Here is an 18,330-nt window from a genome sequence, read left to right as displayed (position 1 = left end):
AAAGGTCACAAAGTTCAAGGGGGCCAAACAGTTTCGCAAGCCACTGTATACTGGACCGAACCCTTGGTCATACTACTATATCAGGTCTGCATGTATGACAATCAGCCCTGCATGAAGCACCAAATTTAAAAAGATGCACTAGCCAATTTCCCCTCTGGGCCACATGTACTCGTGTAAATAGCCATATATGGGCATTGATAAACCCCTAGGTTTAATATTTGTAAATACAAAAAGGCATTAGAGCTTATCTCGATATCACACTGATTCGCTAGTGCGTTCCAATTCGTTAAACAGTCTCTCGACTTCACCTGTGCATCAAAAATCTATCAGTTTAATGTGTTCATACCTAAAAGTTTTAGAGCATTTATCTCATAATCACCTTATTTTTACAGTGCAATAAACACTGATTTGCATAGTGCATTCTGATAGGTTAAACAGTCCGCTTCTTCAACTGTGCCTGGGTTTAATACGTATACATACGTAAAATAACTTGTATTTTTTGGAAATACTTTGTTTCCCATTTCTGTATTTTGCAATGATATTGCTTCGAATACAAAAAGTTGAGTCTCTGGCTCAACTGTTCCGCGGTTATAGCCAAATCAAGTTTGTACTTGGAGTTTCTCATGTTGCCGCTCTTCAGAGAGGATACAGAGAGGAGAAAAAAAACGTATAATACGTAAATAGGTCTGTGGTTCTCAAATATGGGAGCAGGCTCCCGAGCGCATTTGACTTCAGGGTACCTTTTTTCCCCAGACTCAAGTGCAATTGCACCTCCATTACACTAGGGCACAGGTGCACTCAATGGCAGACTGTTTTGTTTGCATTCAGCCTCCGCGCAGATTATATAAAACAGAGAATAAGTATTGAGTATGAAGCTTAGACAATAGGTGGTGGAGATTCTCAAATGACCCCATGGAAAAATATTTAACCAGATAAGGAGACAGGCGCAGCAAGATGGGGTAAACAAAAGTCTTCTCCTGAAAGAAGTTTGACAAAGCATACAGCACTTCACTGTGACCACGGAGGGAGGTGAGCAAAGAGGGGTGTGCCTGCCATGTTATAAATATCACTGGACAGCTCGTAGCAAAATAAACCAAGCTGTCATTTCAAGTCATACAACCAAATCACCCTGACTAGACGTAGATTTGTTCCAATGGAAGTGACGTGTTACCACCAATATCGAGCAATCGTTGTTTTGTCCCTACCAATATTATGTGATCCTTTAAAGCAGGGATGTCAAACTCCATTGCACAAGGGGCCAAAATTCAAAACACACTTAATTGCGGGCCAACCAGGATTAACATTTATTGAACACACCTAAACTGAATGTTCAACATAAATATGAATAAAAACAGACAATAATATTACATTTAAATAGCTTGTTAAATTATACAACTTAACAATAAAATAACATTCAAATTCCTTTGCTCCTATGTCAATGCACATTTAAAAATCTTAAATATCCCAAAAGATTTTGCTCAAAAGTAGAAATATGAAAATGCTACACAAATAATTTTGTAAAAACGTCACAACATTCTGAGAACATGGAGCCTGTTGTGCTTACCTTTGGCGCAGATGGAGTAGGGCGATAGCATAGCTCCACCTTTCCCTCCCACTCACCCTATCAATTAACTTTAAGTTCTCTTCCGGTGTTTTGGTGTATTTAGAATTTGTTCCGTGGATTCATCAAAAAGTATCTGAACACTGAACACAGATTATATAGTGAGCTTTTATATAAAGGATTCTTTAGTGTTGTACAGGCAAAACTAGTTTTTTTTTATGTGTGACACCTTGACTGTAAATCGTAGTGAAAACGTGCCCTATATATTCTGAAAAGTACTGCCCTGTACTTTAGCTTTGGTTTGGCTTTGCGTGTATCCGAACAGGATCAATGGCTCAAGTTTTGAACGAGATAGAGAAAATCTGCATGCAATTAAATTTGTATCTGAGCCATAAGTACTCATAGAAAGAGCCATAGGTTCCCGACCCCTGGTATATAGTAAAGTATACGTCATATATGAAGGAATAGGTACAGTGACTAAAACGTCAGAATATGGTGTCCAGGGATGAGACGGCGTTGTTCATATTGACGGGCCATTAATATCAATAATGTAAAATGGTCTTGCGGGCCAGATATGATTACACGGTGGGCCAGACGTGGCCCGCGGGCCGGGAGTTTGACGCGTGCTTTAAATGTAGAGTGTGTAGTTAGACGTGTCCTCAAAAAGTTTGAAATTAACTAAAAATTTTCTTTAGTAAGTGTAAACAATGGCCCCACAGAGTTCAAAGAGCCTTTATATATATTTGTTTTCACCCCGCCCATCTGATTTTATCATGGGTGTTCCGGTCACATAGGGCATTAGGCTGGACGAAGAGAGGATTTCTTCTTCCAAGGTGGAGCTTGACAGAAAAAAATTGCGAATCACTGACGTAGGTCATGTGTCAATGAGCACTTTTTGTGTCCCGAATTGAGAAAGGAATATCATCAAAATGATCAGGGGCGCCCAAGCCCCTTCATACATCTGGAATGTGACAAATATTTTATTACCGACCACAACTTTTAGCTGTACCTTCCGTGGAGTGGTTTCCGGTTTATTTTCATTTTTACCGTCAATGACAGGAAGCTCCCGTCTCCAACTTCCTGTGACCCGTCGTTGCACCCGTTCAACATCCTTCCTCCTGTTCACCCGACTAACCGCCATCCCGCTTTCACAGAGAGGTGAGCAACCAAGCTTTACAATTCGTCTCGGTTTATTAATAGTCATAGTAATGTCACACAAATTCACAAAAGTGTTTTTAAGACAAGTCTGGCTCAGTTTGGTACATGTGTTTGTGTTTACAAGTGTGTTTACGTACGAACTTTCTACACAGTGCAGTTATAAATAGAAGAGCACAAAGAAGAAGGAAAATGGTAATATTGCAATATAGAAGTCTCACCAAAAGAAAGAATTCGTAGCACCATTTATAAAATAAAATCAATCAAATTCCCTCCCCAAAAACGAACAATCATACAAATTCTACATAAACAGTGTGTTTTTTTGTCTACAGAAATGTGGTAGGGAAAAAAACTGCATCATCATCATCAATATTATAAAAGACAGCATGAAAATGAGGGAAAGCCCTGTTTTTGTTTTTCGAAGAAAATGTCGCTATCCAATAAATAGAGGGAATGTTTTTAAATTAAATGTACAATTTCCCCTCTCCAAGAGGACCGAGACATACAGGAACAAAACAAGCAAGTGAGCACCAACCAAATGAAGAAAAACGAATGGAATATTCATAATTTCCAGAAAGAATACATGTAGAATTCGATAAAACACACACAGTAAGATCAACAAAACCCCCGGCCTTTTTAAAAAAAATTGAAAAAATGTATGCAAACCCGTATGTCTTTCAAAACAATTGTACATTTCAAAATTTTTAGAAAAAAAAACCCCTCGATATTCTCTATCATTAGTATTTTTTCCGCATTTTCTCTTTTCTAAATACAAGTGACAAGGCCAATGTGGTATATATATCTAGTCCAATCTAGTTTAAAAAAGATAATAAATTATTTGCAGCATGTACAAATGTATTCAAGACAACCAGTGAGGGAAAAAAAAAAATCAGTTTCAAAAAAGCACCATCTGAGAGGCGTAAACTGCTGAGTCTGCTGTAAACTGTAAAAACGAGAACAAAAGTCGGTAAACAAACCCATTCAAGAATCAACGTTGAAAGTCTTTTTTTTTCCTTTGTCCTGGCTGGCAGGAGTTTTGGTTGCGGCTGGGGACGCGGGGGCGATGGGAAGGGGGTCCTGTCACCGTGACGACGAGGAAGATGGAGAAGAAGAGCAGGCAGAGCTTGGAGCAGAGGAGGAGGTGGCCTGGCAAAAAAAAAAAAAGAGAGTGATCCAATCAAATCTAAATGGATTTCATTCGCACTTGGGTTAGGGTGCTGTAGAAAAACATTCAAAGTACAAGAAGAAGGAACTCCCAACATAATGGAAAAGGGGTAAATGTAATTCGTCTGCAATTATATAGCGCTTTTCAAGTCAATAAAGAGCTCCCAAAGCGCTTTAAAATGTCCTTCCCACGTTTCCCTTTTACACTCTAACCGATAGCAGTGTCAATCATGCAGGGCAACTACCTGCTTTCATTAGAGATTCAGTGTCTTGCTCAAGGACCCTTCGACATATAACACGGAGAAGCTGGAAATCTAACCTGCGACCTCTTAAACCCAAGATGAGTGCACTACCTCATGAGCCAATGCCACAGGCACCACCTTGGAGACCCCTGTTTTACATCATCCTTGAGTGTTTTTTTCCAATTAGCAAAACGATCTTCTGGAATGTTTTACTAATTACCTATATTTTAACTCCTTTTTAACTTTTTTTTCCATAAATGGACGTCATGTTTTATTTAGCACCTCCTATTGGTAGAAAGCTTTCTTTCATTAAAAGGAAAATTATTTTGATTTTAAATAATAATAAACAGTATTTTCATGACTATAAAGGCGCAACATAAAAGGACTAGATTTTCATTACAACTAGAAGGCGCACATAACAGTATTCAATTTTCCTCAAACTCTGAGGCACTTCCAAAGTAGTGCGGGCGTAGTAAAGGACACCATGAGAAGGATAAATCCTAAGCATTGATTGTATATGAAAGAAATAGTACGTGTGTTGTGCAGAACAATGTAAAATGCAACAGACTGCGCTTGTACTACAGTGCACCAAATAATACGGTAAAATAAAAAATATAATAAAAAATGAAAATAAGACATCCCCCCCAATAAATTTACAGGAATAGTACAAACAAAATTGAAGAGACTATATTCCAACAAAGTTATGTAATAACTATTAATATTTATTAATAATCAATAAATATTTCACAGGAAGCTTCCTGTTATTGACGAGAAAAACAAATGAACTGGAAACGATTCAACTAACCAAACAACGTTGTTATTTCTGTTCATTTCCACAAACTGTAAATAAAAGATATTTTTCAGTTCTATTGAATAGAACTCTTTTTATAGTCATCGATGTCAACATAGTGAATGAAACATTGTACGTAACGGGTCTAGAGATGGCAGGGTAGACTTCAAAGAGAAAAAAAAAAAAAAGACTGCCAGAATAAATAGAATATTTATAACGTAATGCTTAGAGCAGGGGTCGGGAACCTATGGCTCGCGAGCCATATATGGCTCTTTCTATGAGTACCTATGGCTCAGAGACCAATTTGATTGCATGCAAAATTTCTCCATTTTGTTCAAAACCGAGATTGTTTATCCTATTCAGGCACACGTAAAGCCAAACCAAAGCTAAATGCGAAGGAAACACTTCGCAGTATATATAGGGCATGTTTTTCACTACAATTTACAGTCAAGGTGTCACACAAAAAAGGGGGGAAAAAAACTCGTTTTGGCTGTACAACGCTAAAGAATCCTTTATTTAAAAGTTCACTATATAATCTGTGTTCAGTGTTCAGATACTTTATGATGAATCCACAGAACTGTAAATACGCCAAAACACCGGAAGAGAACTTAGTCATTTGATTGGGTGAGTGGGAGGGATGGGTGGAGCTATGCAAAAAGTACAAGCATTCCCTCCCATCTCTCGCCAAAGGTAAGCACACAAGGCTCCCTATTCTCAGAATGTTGTGACGTTTTTACAAAATAAATGCTTGCATCTGGTTTTGAAACCAATATGTATGAAAAAAAGGGTCAAAAGGAGTTTAACCGATCTTGAGTAATTGCAAGAAAGAGACAAGTTTAAAGTGGTCTGTTTGTTGAATTTGGGACAGGGGCTCTGGCATTATTCTCTTTTCATAATTTTTATCAAATCATCAAAAATAAATGTGCTGAAGACTAAGCTTTTGTCTGGGGCGCGGGTTTAGCAATTTAGTAAATTTGTCTCATAATATATGGTGTGGCTCTTTCCCAAAATAAAATTAATATTTTTTGCTTTTATGGCTCTTTGAGTCAAAAAGGTTCCCGACCCCTGGCTTAGAGACTGTCCCAAGTTCTAATAAAAGTACAATGAAAAATAACAATAGCACAGTGAAAAGTGGTACAAGCTTTTTTTACAGCAACACAACTTCCCAAATATGTCAAAATATATAAATAGATTCTTCACAGTAATGTTTGAAAAACAGTGGTGAAAAATGTTTTATTATATTATAAGGCGCAACCCACAAAAAAGAAAAAAGGGATTTTTTTTTCCATATACATGGATCAGGAGGTCGCAGGTTCGATTCCCAGCTCCTTCGTGTTATGACACTGAATCCCTAATGCCCCCGATAAACAAGTTGTTGCCGGTGCTATCGGTTAGTTAGTGTGTGTAAAAGGGAAAAATGTGAAGCAGATTGTAAAGCGCTTTGGGAGGTCTTCATTGACTTCAAAAGCGCTATATAAATGCACATCATTCCATTCCACAAGGTGCACCACAATATAAGGGTCACGGTGTTAAATATACTTGAGCGCATTAGACCTTATCCACTAGACCACTGAGATACAGACAACATATGAGAGGGCATTGGGTTTTATGTCATCATCAGACTATTTTTAGTACTGTGTCAATTTGTTGTCGTCATTATTGGGCCGAGGTGCGAGAATATCGTCAGTACAGAAATGGAAGACTTGGATTGCAGACTCGAACAAGATTCTGAACTGAATGAAGAGAAAGGCATTGTGGGAGGTAATTTTGGTTGTTCTGATCTCGAAGAGAAACAGCCATTTGGTCATCTTTAAAGATGTAGATAAATGATGACCACACTTTCAAAACGTTTGTCACTTACAATGCTTAGTTTGAGCTGAGAAATATTTGAAGAAAATGTTATACCAGTTTTTATTCAGTTTTCTTTCTAACATATCTGATACCATCAAAAAAATAGTGTGATAATGAAAGAAGACCAAATGCCTTTTCATCTATCATCTTTACCCGTAGTAGTCTATTGGCGCTCTCTATGCCCCGCGATCCGGGTTTCGATTCTGTTCCATCCAACATTATGCACTTGTGAACAAACCATATGTGTCAGTGGGAGCTGGTAGTTAGGATTTGGTGCGCTTACCATTGCTATCTTGTTCAATCCCTGTTGCCACCATTGCTAAACAATTATGGTCAGATTTATCGACTGATCAATAACTGAACAAATATGGTAACGCATTCCCAATTTCTTTCGCATACAATGTGTACCAGATTACAAGGCACATGTTCCAATTGGGTTTTTTGGGTGTGCATTATAGTCAGGAAAATATGGTATTTTTGTTAGTAAATTGGGAGCGGGCAACGCTCAGCATACCAGGCTGAAGGAGTCGTAAGTGGCGGTGAGCTCCTCCATGGAGTATTGCTCCAAGACCACCACGTTGTTGAGGTTGGGGGTGCGCTCGCGGGCGCAGTCCTCACAATGCACCACGTACGTCTTCCGGCTGCTGCTCTCGCTCGTCACAAACAGCAAATTGAACACCTCCACCTGGGGGAAACCAGAGAAAACAGCCATCAAGGTCCTGTATTAAGTTTCTTAGAAACTGTTCTTTTACGGTTCAAAACCAGTAATGTGCAGGAATGTCTCCCAAAAAATTTGGAATATTGTAATGTAAAGTTAGTTTTCTGTCATGCATTCAACAAAGAAAATCATATTTTCTTGATTTATTAAAAATCAACTGAAAAAGTGTTTTTTTATATCAATATTGCCGAATATGGCTAGAATACATTTTTATGGTATTCGAATAACTTGAGTTTTATTTGCTATAAATTATAGATCAGTAGTCTCCAACCTATTAAGCCACTAATGAGCGCAAAGGGCCACCAGTTTGATATCCACCTGAAAATAACAACTTATGTTATTATTTTGTCAGTACGTCACTACCAGGTTAATTATTGAAAATAGAGTTACCGGTAAATAGGCTCAGTCAACTACTAAGAAATGATTTAACTTGAAAATCACAATAAATCAGCACCGGGGTCGCGGGCCTCTTGGTGCCCAATGGGCACTACTTTGGAGACCCTTGCAGTAGATTGTCTGCAATTCCACGTGTAACAAATTCACGGTGGCACACTGACTGTAATCCCTCACTTTGTCCTAATTCGTATTTAGCAGCCTCAGTGCATTGCAGGTTGAACATAATTTGCAATCCCTTAACCGCAATCGCATGTTGCTGCGGGCAGGGGCTGTAGAGTGCATTTAAGTCTAGCCTGTAAGCTCTTTTTTGCAGGTCTTTCTACAAAAAAAGTGAATTGCACTCATGCAGTTGCAAACCATTATCTCCGACTCGCATATTACTGCGAGCAGGGACTGGCAGGGTGCACTTTTGTTGGGGCTGGCGGCCCTTGTGCAGTTATTTCTGCCTAGGATGAACTGTACTCATGTGGTCGCGATCCATCAGCCCCAATCCCTTATTGTATTGTGGACCAGTAGAATGCACTTTTGTCGAGAGGCGTGCTGTTCTGGATTGCCTAAAATGAAATGCTCGGTTGTAGCCGCAAACCATTATCCTTTAGGGCCAAGAGTGCAAGTTTCCCCTCTTTCCGCCTAAAATGAACAGCACCCGTGAAACCCAATCCATTGTCCCTGGTCAACTATTGCCAAGAGCAGGAGCCAGGGATACTCCCAATAATCCCGTATATAAATCGATGGATTGCTAGCCTTTTTTAACATGAATATGGATAATTATGACATACAGCCTACTAGTACAGTATAATTTTCCCATTATATTTGAATAAGTGACTATACTTCATAGTGACACACCTATTAACTTGTACCAGCACTATCCAGACGTTTTGGGTTGCTTACAGAAAAATAGAATGCTTGAAGTATTTTAAAATTGTTTGACTCGTGTTTAAACTCATTGATAACAACAGACCACAATCTATTGTGGCTGTACTGCTCTTATAGTTACTGGTTATTATAATTCCCTGCTTTCTGGATTTCCCCAAAATAAGTAAAATAGACCTCTGGTGGCGACAGGTTCTTGCCTATCAATAGTATAATGTACGTTAACATTTTATTTCTGGATTCCTATTTTGGAAATGTTTCTGCTAATGTAATTGTATTGATTCTTGACACTATTTTTGGAACCATTTTTCTGCTAATGATATTCCACTATTTTTTATTGCACTTTGTTCAGATGCAATCACAATCGATCATGTAATGCGGTTATACTATAGTTACCAGTGATGAGCAATAGAGGGCAAAAGCCAATGAGGGCTACACCGAGAAGCACAGCATGGACTCAAGCGTGCACTCACATCACACTCGTTGCAGTAGTACGCCGGCTCATCCTTGACTCGGCCTTGATAGGAGATCTTCTTGCCTTCAGCCACTAGCTGGTCTCGCAAGATTTGGATGCGCTTCATGGACTGCATCAGACAGTGTCTGCAAGAACCACAACATGTCAAACCTCGCTGTACTTTTTCCAGACCTTTCCAAGTATTCCAAACGCAGCCTCACTTCATCATCTTGCAGGTATCCGGATCAGTAATCTTGAGCGTGCGGGCCACGTTCCACGAGACGTGGATCATGGGCACAATGGACTTGACCTTCTTGACTTCATTCCACTCGAACCTTTCCAGAGCCAGCTGGTACTGGTAAGCTGCAGGGAAGCACGGACTTTAGCACACTTCAGGACAATCAGCGTTCTCCTGGGTTACTTTTTACCGTTCAGGGGTCCCACGTTCCAGGCGATGTTGTTGCACCAGCCCACGGCTTGGACCCAGTGGACGGTCCCAGCGTTGATCCAGACCAGGTCCCCCGGTCTTTGGATGAAACGGTAAACCGGGACGTTGGAGTTGTAGAGATCCTCCAATACGGGCCACCAGGAACCGGTCAGGTAGTCAACCCCGTGTCTGTGTCACAAATCACCTTAGTTAGCACTTTGAATTTGCAGGCGGGTATATTCTCATCTCATTAGCCGTACCGCTTATCCTCATTAGGGTCGCGGGGGGGCTGGAGCCCATCCCAGCCATCTCCGGGCAGTGGGCAGGGGACACCCTGAACTGGTTGCCAGCCAATCGCAGGGCACACAGGGACAGACAACTCATTCGCTCATTCACACCTATGGACAATTTGGACCGGCCAATTCACCTGAAATGTATGTTTTTGGAACGTGGGAGGAAACCGGAGTGCCCGGAGGAAACCCACGCAAGCACGGGGAGAACATACAAACTCCGCACAGGAAGTCTGGAGCTGGATTTGAACCCACGACAGGTTCCCATGACATGAACTGTGCCCTTTTGTCATGTCCCCAATAAAGAGGATGTACGCTTTTGATTTTTACATTACAGTGAAAAAGTTTACGTTCTATTGATTTATATTGTTTTAAAGGTATTATTCTTGTAATGTCAGTAACTTAAAAAATATAAATTTTCCTGTAATATAAATTAATAGCAAGATTATTAACCCCTATGGAAAAAGTATGCATTTTTTATAGGCATTTTAATAGAGTCATGGATAAGCAATTGAAATAAGAATAAAGTAGAAGTATAATACTCATTTTAAACATTAAAATATTGTCCAATTGGCACGAAATGTATCACTTATAAGTAATGTTTTTTTATCATTTAAGTATATTTTATTTGTAATATAAATTAAATTATTAGCTACCATTTAAGTACATCCATCCATCCATTATCTAAAACGCTTATCCTCAGTAGGGTCGCGGGGGTGCTGGAGTCCATCCTAGCTATCTTCGGGCAGTGGGCAGGGGACACCCTGAACTGGTTGACAGCCAGTCGCAGGGCACACAGGGACAGACAATTCACTCGCTCATTTACACCAAGGGACAATTTAAACCGGCCGATTAACTTAACATGCATGTTGGAACGTGGGAGGAAACCGGAATGCCCGGAGGAAACCCACCCAAGCACAAGGAGAACATGCAAACTCCACACAGGAGGTTCGATCTCATGACCTCAGAACTGTGCCGCACACGCGCTAACCACTGCGCTGCCGTGCTGCCCCATTTAAGTCTTTAAATTTTAAATAGATGAGAAATTTTAAATAAAAATGTAGTTATGGCGGAATTACACTACTCGTTTCAAACCTGAAAATATTGCCACATCGGCAATAAATTGATCAATCATTGATAGAATTTTTTCGTATTATTTTAGTATATTATTTCTTGTAATATATATTTTCAAAAGAATCTTCCATATTAGAAAATGTATTAGTAAATATAAGTATTTTATTTATTTAGAGATAAGATGATTAAAATTTAGTAAATGTTAAATAGAAATTAAAAAAAATCATTTTAAACAAGAATATTGGCAAAAAATGTATCTGATTTTAATGAGGGGTTTTCTTTGTTCAAATATCAGCTGATTTGTCATTTTTACTACATGGCAGATTACTAGTAAACATTCGCCAAATAGTCAAAAAAAAACGTTTTTCTTGTTTTGTAAATACATTTGAGAATATTTTTAAATTATATAACTAAAATTTGTAAATATATTTACTGTTTTTGTAAGAACTGTTTTTCTAGTTTTACTAGAAAAAGAAAGAAAAAGAAATGAAAGCAATCAAATATTGCTAGAATATCAGAAATTGGAAGTCATCTTTGTGTATGGATTGAGATACTCACTTCTCACAGAAATCATTGATGCACTGCCAGTAGTTCTCATGCACAGAGAACCATTCGCAGTCTCCGGGGCCGATGTTGATGTTGACCGAGCAGAAGTTGTTGTTCTCCTGGTGGCCTGCAGCATAGGCGCTCTTTGTCAGTCACGAATCAACCCAGTGCGCAGAACCACTTCTTACCTGGCGTCCGGCTGCCCGGGACTTTCATGTAGAGCTGGACGGTGTTCATGCCCAGGATGGTGTGTCCCACGTGGCTCAGCATGTTTCCGCTGGAGGCCACACGCATGAATGCCGGCAGCTTCTGAAGCTCTTGCAGTTGAGCTTTCCACCTGCAAGTCATACATGTTTACAACATAGCAGCACTGCTTGGAGGAGTGATGGGCGACCGGGCTTACCTCTTGGGGTCAGAGAGGTCGATGTTGGTGCCAAATTTGATGATTTTGCCAACTGGTTTCTGCTCGCTGCTGTAGATGGATATACAATTAAAAAAAAAAAAAAAATTAGTAAAGGAGTTTGTAATTACAATAAGCCCCTGCTGTATCGCGGTTTCGCTACTTTGCCGATTTTCATCATGCCTTGTTTTCTACATTCTGACTATTTACCAGTCGCCCCTTTCCTTTTCTGCAATAAACACAGATCAGGAAGGGGGCAAATATTTTTCACTGTATTATAAGGCTTTTAATTTAAAGTGCAGTTTTCCATAATGACCAAATGATGGTGACAAACTATCATGTGAAGTAAACTGGAAAGTGTCCTAATCATGACAGTTGAGCAACAAGGTGGAGAGATTTTTCTTTTTAACTATAATTTGAATGTAAAGATGTAAAAAAAAAAAAAAGAAAAAAAAAAAAAGAAAAAAGTTAATTAAGTGGAGTAAGATCAGGGGACAGTAATTCAGTAATTAAAACCTGTGCAGTCTTTTGACACATTTTGTGATTAAGGGCTGTTCAAATAAATGTGACTTGACTATTACTTGTATTTGTTCAACAAATACTTGAGCCTGAAAATTGGGGTTTTCTTTGGTTTCAATGTATAAAACAGTATTTATTGAATAAATGAATGTTTCTACTTTGCGTGTTTTGACTATTGCGTCATCTTTTTGGAACGCAATTACCACAAAAAATGAAGGATTACTGTATTTTCTACAAAATCCTCATAGAATAGATCTGCATTCAATTTAAACTCCTCACCTGCCAATTTCTTTTGCATTGTTGTCTTTGCTCTGGTTCTCAGAGTTGCCGGGTGGCTTCTTTTCATCTTCTTCGTCGTCCTCCTCCTCCTCTTCCTCATCGCTGCCTTTTTCCTCCTAACGTTCGATAAAATCAATTTCACTTTGAAAGCACTTTTCACAACTCCAAATGCTCTATAATAAACATTAAACAATACAAGAGAAAACACATTTTGACCCACCCAATAACTCGCAAACACACAAAGTACAAAAGATATAAGTGCACAAGACTGAAAAAACTCGATCACATATTAATTATATATATATATATATATCATTAAGTGAACACTTAATGACAACACACTTATTTACTTGAACAAGTAGAGTCGAAAAATGTTTGTTTACAACAACAAAAAATGATAAGATGCTCGCAACATTGTAAAAATATTTGACCTATTTCACCAAGCTAAAATATTATATGAAATGAACTAGTCGGTCACAATCAATTAGTGGTGTACTCGTAGTTACCAGTTATTGGAATTCCCTGCTCTATGGATTTCACAAAAATAAACACTTTTTTTGTCTGAGTGTAAAATAAAAGATGTATATTTTTTTATATACTCTTATTTATTAAAAAGGTTACTGTTAGTGAATTGAAGTGTAAATTAAGGTCATTGCACTATCCCATATTGAACTATTGCTCTGGGGGACACAACTCAGCCTAGTCTCCAAGCGCTACCTTGTAAATATTTGCGTATGTATCCCAACATTATTTTTATCTATGAAGTCTTTTATGTCATGTTTATCCTTGGTGGTAAATAATGGCCACTATGTCGATATAAATGACTAGAAGGATGATTCTATGATTTTAAAGAAAAAAACATTGCAAGACACAGATCCACCATGAGAGGCTGCATCACAGAAGTGGCATTGCCTTTGTCAGTGCTTTCCTTACCTCTAGACTCTCTTGAAAACTGGAGGCCTGGTACTGAGCATACTTGGCGATGGTAGTGTGGGAGCGGCTGCTCTCACAAGGCCAGGTCTGTCCGGTCCCGCTGGGGTCCCAGTTTTCGTCTGCAGGCTGCTGCACCTGGGTCCGGACCTCCACCGCCTGCTCAGCGTTAGCCTCTACCAGAGACTTGGTTGAGAACAGGCCCAAATCTGGCAAAGGGGAGTGTGGTTATGACGAGCCTGGGAGATTGACAAAGAGGAGCGTCCAAAACTCACTTATCCGCAAAGATCCAGCCAGCCCTCGGATGACTGTGACGGGGTTCTTTGGGTCCGTGCAGAACTGAAGCAGAACTGGAGAGAAGGCGTCCCTTTTGCTTTCCAGCTGAAAGAAAAAAGGAAAAACAAGGTCCTTTGCTTGATCTATTTTCTCTGCGACTTCCCTCCATCCCAAATATAAATTTGGGACACAAAGAAAAGGGTAAAGCTAAAACTAATGATAAGGGATGTGCAATAAATAATATTTCTTATTATATAAAAACAATTTACATTTATCGATCCGATAACAAAAAAATGCCTGGATGATGGGACTCTTGAAACCACACCACTAGTTTTATCTTGTGCATTTCCCTAAAAATGTACAAGGTTACTGTAAATGCAGAAAAGAATCAAGATACATATAACAAAACAATTCTTCAATGTTGGAAGGATTAAGTTTAGAAGAAAAAATAATTTAATATATTTTTAACCAAGTGGCAATATTTTGTACGACTTATTAAATATTGTTAAAGAAAAATAATGTTTAAAAGGAGAATAAAAATTGTCTCATGACAAACATTTTCAGATTTTAGTAATAAATAACTAAAAAAAATCTGTTATCTTCCATATAGATATATTTTATTATTATAGAGATTATTTTTTTCTGTGTTACGAGAGGCGTTTTTTTAAATGGCAGTAGGAAAAAACCTCTGCGGGAGCAAAACGTGGCTCAGAATGTCTCGCAGCGTATTGTGTGTAAGATAACACATTTATATATATATATATATATATATATAATACACACATGTATATTTTTATATTGATAATTGGATGTTAAAAAGATAGTGTGCAGCCCCCCAAGTTTTTTTATGTTCAATTAGGCTGTCGATTAGTTTTGCAATTAATTGAAAAGACAACAGTACTAAGACTTAAAACATCAATTAGTTGTTGAACGAAAAAACGCCAAACTGCTTCAAGTTTTTGCTTGTCAATCGTCTTACATAAATACTGGGCGTGGGAGGGTTAAGTTTCTCTCTTGGGATCGGCTCCTCAGACGTCATGATCGGCTTGACCGAAAAGGCCGGCAGCAAGAAAGACTCACTGAACTTCCCTTTCACCCGGGCTCCCCTGGGATGGGAAATTCAGAAACATCAGTCATTATGGTGCATGCCTTTGCAGAAAGCCGGCGGCATACTCACTTGCAGGATTGGATGATTTCGGCTGCAGTGTTTTTAATGCTGATTTCGTCCAGGGGGATTCTTTTGTCCTCCACCTCAGAAGCGATGAAGGTCTCCCGGTCGCCGCTCTCCACTTTGATCAGTCGGATCTTCAGCTCTTTGGGGGGACCATCAGACAGCGCCTTTAACTTCAACAAACTTAGCGACGAGCCCGACTCTGTGCCTTTTTTGGGCTGCCACTCTGTTCGCTCGCCCTCATCAGAAGCCTCTTTACGTTTCTTTTTCTCAGAGTCTTGAGTATGGTGACCTTTTCTATCCTTGCTCTGGAGGTTGAGATCGCAAAGGATCCGACGGTCCTTCTTGTCCTTCTTGCCCTCCTTGTGCCGCCTATGGCTGCTGCCGGCGGAGGACGATGAAGACGACGAGGAGAGGTCTGCCTCCTTCTGCTTTTCTCGATGCTTCTTTCTCTCTTTTGTGTCTTCCAGCTTGTGTTTCCTCTTCTTTTCTTTCTCCCGGTCTCTGTCCTTGTGCCGTTCCTTGTCGCGGCGCTCCTTGACCTTCTCTGCTTTGTACCCGTCTTCGACTTTGGCACGGTGCATGGGCTGGTTCTTTTCCCGGGAAATGGTGATCTTGCAGCCGTCTGTCAGCTCTGAGATGGCGGTCAAACGTTGCTCCTCCTTGAGAGTTGGCACGGCCGGGGCAATCTCCTTTTGGATAATGCTACCCACTGAGGTTTCCTCAGCAAACGTTACCTTCAGCTTCTCGTCTTCGAGGAGATGAACTGGCGAGGATTTGGGTGAAGGTGCAGGAGGGCTGGTTGGGGCATTATTGGAATCGGACATAGGTGAGTGCTGTTGGTGGCAAATATCGGGTCCCAGCGAGAGAGAGGAGGAATATTTTACTCCCATTAGAGCCGATGGCGGGGGTCTCCCAAAAGGCCCACCCCGGTACGCATACTTCTGTGTCTCAGGAGTGGTTACCAGAGACTTGACATCAGTTTGATGGAGGTGGGGTCTTTGAGGCGAACACGACAATGTCTCTGAATCTTCCTCCTCCTCAGCCTCACTTTTAGTGTTTTCAGGAAGACCGTAAAGTTTTGCCAGGTCGCAGTGTCGGTAGGTGCTATTCCCCGTGCCAGCCCTTTTAAGGTTTTTCAGGTAGTCCTCCATCTCCTCTTCTTCTTCCTCAACCTCCTCGTTAAGGGAAGACGTACGGCTGCAAGGGGAAGCCAGTGAGCCCTGGCGGCTTAGCACCGGTGGGCTGGCATGTGGGTCGGCTCCAAAGTCGTCCTGGTTGGGCAGGTGCTTGAGTGCCGGGAGGAGGTCGGGCGCACAGAGGTAACTCTTGCCGGAGGGGACGCTGGGAGCAAAGGTCTCAAGGAGACCCTGGTTGTACATCTCCTCCTCCTTTTTGATGGATTCGTCCAGCATGGCCATGATGTTGGCCAGGCCGTCGGGGAGCAATGTGGACATTTCTGAGGGCTCTTCCTCAAACGGGGAAGTCTCGGAACGCGGGACGGGCGGGGGAGACGGCGGCGGCTTTTCTCGGGGAAAGGCCTGATAGAGCTTAGGGGGCTTAGGGGGCTCACGGAGTAAAGGCAGTTCTTTGGACTGTTTGGGTGCAGCTTGCATTGCAGGAGGCTTGCCAGAGTAGAGTGGCTGGTGCTGCTTCATCCCTGAGGTATTGTGTGCAGGCGGGGGGCTACCCCACATTTCTCGCTGCCTCTGCTTCTCGCGAGCGTAGTCGGTCTGCGGTGTGAGCGGAGGAGGCTGCAGCCTTTCTGGGGGAGCACCACAGACGTTTGCCCCGCCGCGACTCAACCATGGATAGGGTGGCGATGCCTGAGATGAGGCAGGAAGCGGAGGCGGCACAGGAGATGCAGTTGGGGAGGGGCTGCAGCATAAAAGTTGTTCCAAACTGTCCATGGCAGCTTGCTCCTGAGTCTTTTTGCACATTACCTTCTCTTCTTTCCTCTTTGTCTCCTCTACCCTTGTCAGTCTCTGGCCCTCCTCCTCTTTGCGCCTCTTTTCCTCCTTAGCATGCCTTTCCCACTCTCTCCTCTTGCGCTCTTGCTCCTGTTTCTCCCACTCCTTCTGTTTCCTCTCCTCTTCCTGCAACCTCTCCACTTCCCTCCTCCTTCTCTCTTGCTCCTGCAACTCCCAGTCTCTTCTCTGCAGACGCTCCTCTTCCTGTTTTTCGATCTCTTTTCTCTTCCTTTCCTCCTCCCTCTTTTCCTGTTCCTTCTTCTTCATCTCCTCCTCGCGCTTTTGCTTGGCCTCTGACTCTCTCTTGCATTGCTCTTCCTCCTCCCTCTCTTTCTTCCTTTTCTCCTCAGCTTGCATGTGGCCCTCTAGCTCTGCGTCAAGCTTGTCCAGTGCCTCCACCATGGATTGAGGGGCAGAAACTGGCCTCTGGCAATACATCTGCTGGTTGGACGATTGCAAGTAAGCAGTAGGAGGACTAAGAACAGGCTTTGATGCTCTGCTTGTGATGACACTTTCCCCTGTTCTTGGGAGCCCTGAGGAGAACAAAGATGACGTGGAAACCACTTGAGCCTGAGGATAGGAGGTCTTCCCCATGTGGATCTTGGGTGGGGCGTTTTCTTGAGGTCTACGTAGCTCATGAAATTGATTGGCATTCAACTGAGGGCTTGGGGGACATCCATGGGGGACAACCGGAGAGCTTTGGGGCGCCGGCTCTTTACTGCTTGGACGATTCCCGTTGGTGCCCTTGGCATGACAAACACTATCCAAGCCACGAATGTTGCCATAGCCACCGACAGAGCATGAAGAATGATTAGCAGTGATTACTGGGGTGCGGGTGGAGATGACTGGGGGCAAGCTGTTGTGATGCTGCTGATGCTGACTGTGTCTCTGCTGGTGATGAGGTATCAGTCCCGGAGGTCTGGAGATGCCGGAACCCTGAGGGATAACATGAAACTCATCATCAGGGCCTGGTGATGAATAGTTTGAACAGATAAAGACATAACATGACTTCTTGTGAGTGGCTCTCAATTAGCTTTTTAAACTACAGCTTATTATATATTCCATTGCTGGAAGAAATGCGTCTCAATTTTCTTATTTAGAGAAAAAAAGACATGGGGTAGAGGTGTTTGGAGAAATTTGTAATGTAATTTCCTTTGCGGGGTAGGCACTTCAAAGCTTCGGCTTCAGCCTACTCCCTTTAGGGACATGTTTATGTATTCAACAATTGTACTTTTAATTTTTAA

At 41.3% G+C, this 18,330-nt stretch overlaps 1 protein-coding gene across 3 annotated transcripts in view; it reads right to left on the bottom strand.

Moving 5' to 3' along the window:
• Window positions 1-2,733: 2,733 nt before the first annotated feature.
• The window catches only part of kdm6ba (lysine (K)-specific demethylase 6B, a), a 94,691-nt gene continuing 79,094 nt past the window's right edge, over window positions 2,734-18,330 (bottom strand). For all 3 annotated transcript variants that reach the window (XM_088346981.1, XM_088346982.1, XM_088346984.1), the window contains 13 exons: window positions 15,123-18,022; window positions 14,925-15,051; window positions 13,945-14,050; window positions 13,673-13,878; window positions 12,740-12,855; window positions 11,945-12,013; window positions 11,730-11,878; window positions 11,554-11,668; window positions 9,633-9,820; window positions 9,426-9,567; window positions 9,224-9,350; window positions 7,278-7,448; window positions 2,734-3,862 (listed from right to left, as the gene is read on the bottom strand). In XM_088346981.1, the coding sequence (XP_088203107.1) occupies window positions 3,797-3,862; window positions 7,278-7,448; window positions 9,224-9,350; window positions 9,426-9,567; window positions 9,633-9,820; window positions 11,554-11,668; window positions 11,730-11,878; window positions 11,945-12,013; window positions 12,740-12,855; window positions 13,673-13,878; window positions 13,945-14,050; window positions 14,925-15,051; window positions 15,123-18,022 (4,482 nt within the window). In that variant the 3' untranslated portion in view covers window positions 2,734-3,796. The remainder of the gene's footprint in view (window positions 3,863-7,277; window positions 7,449-9,223; window positions 9,351-9,425; window positions 9,568-9,632; window positions 9,821-11,553; window positions 11,669-11,729; window positions 11,879-11,944; window positions 12,014-12,739; window positions 12,856-13,672; window positions 13,879-13,944; window positions 14,051-14,924; window positions 15,052-15,122; window positions 18,023-18,330) is intronic.

The sequence above is a fragment of the Urocampus carinirostris genome, chromosome 11 (assembly GCF_059441175.1).
Source record: "Urocampus carinirostris isolate Australia breed hairy pipefish chromosome 11, RoL_Ucar_1.0, whole genome shotgun sequence".
Taxonomy (NCBI): Eukaryota; Metazoa; Chordata; class Actinopteri; order Syngnathiformes; family Syngnathidae; genus Urocampus; species Urocampus carinirostris.
This window is presented reverse-complemented; position numbering and strand designations above follow the sequence as displayed.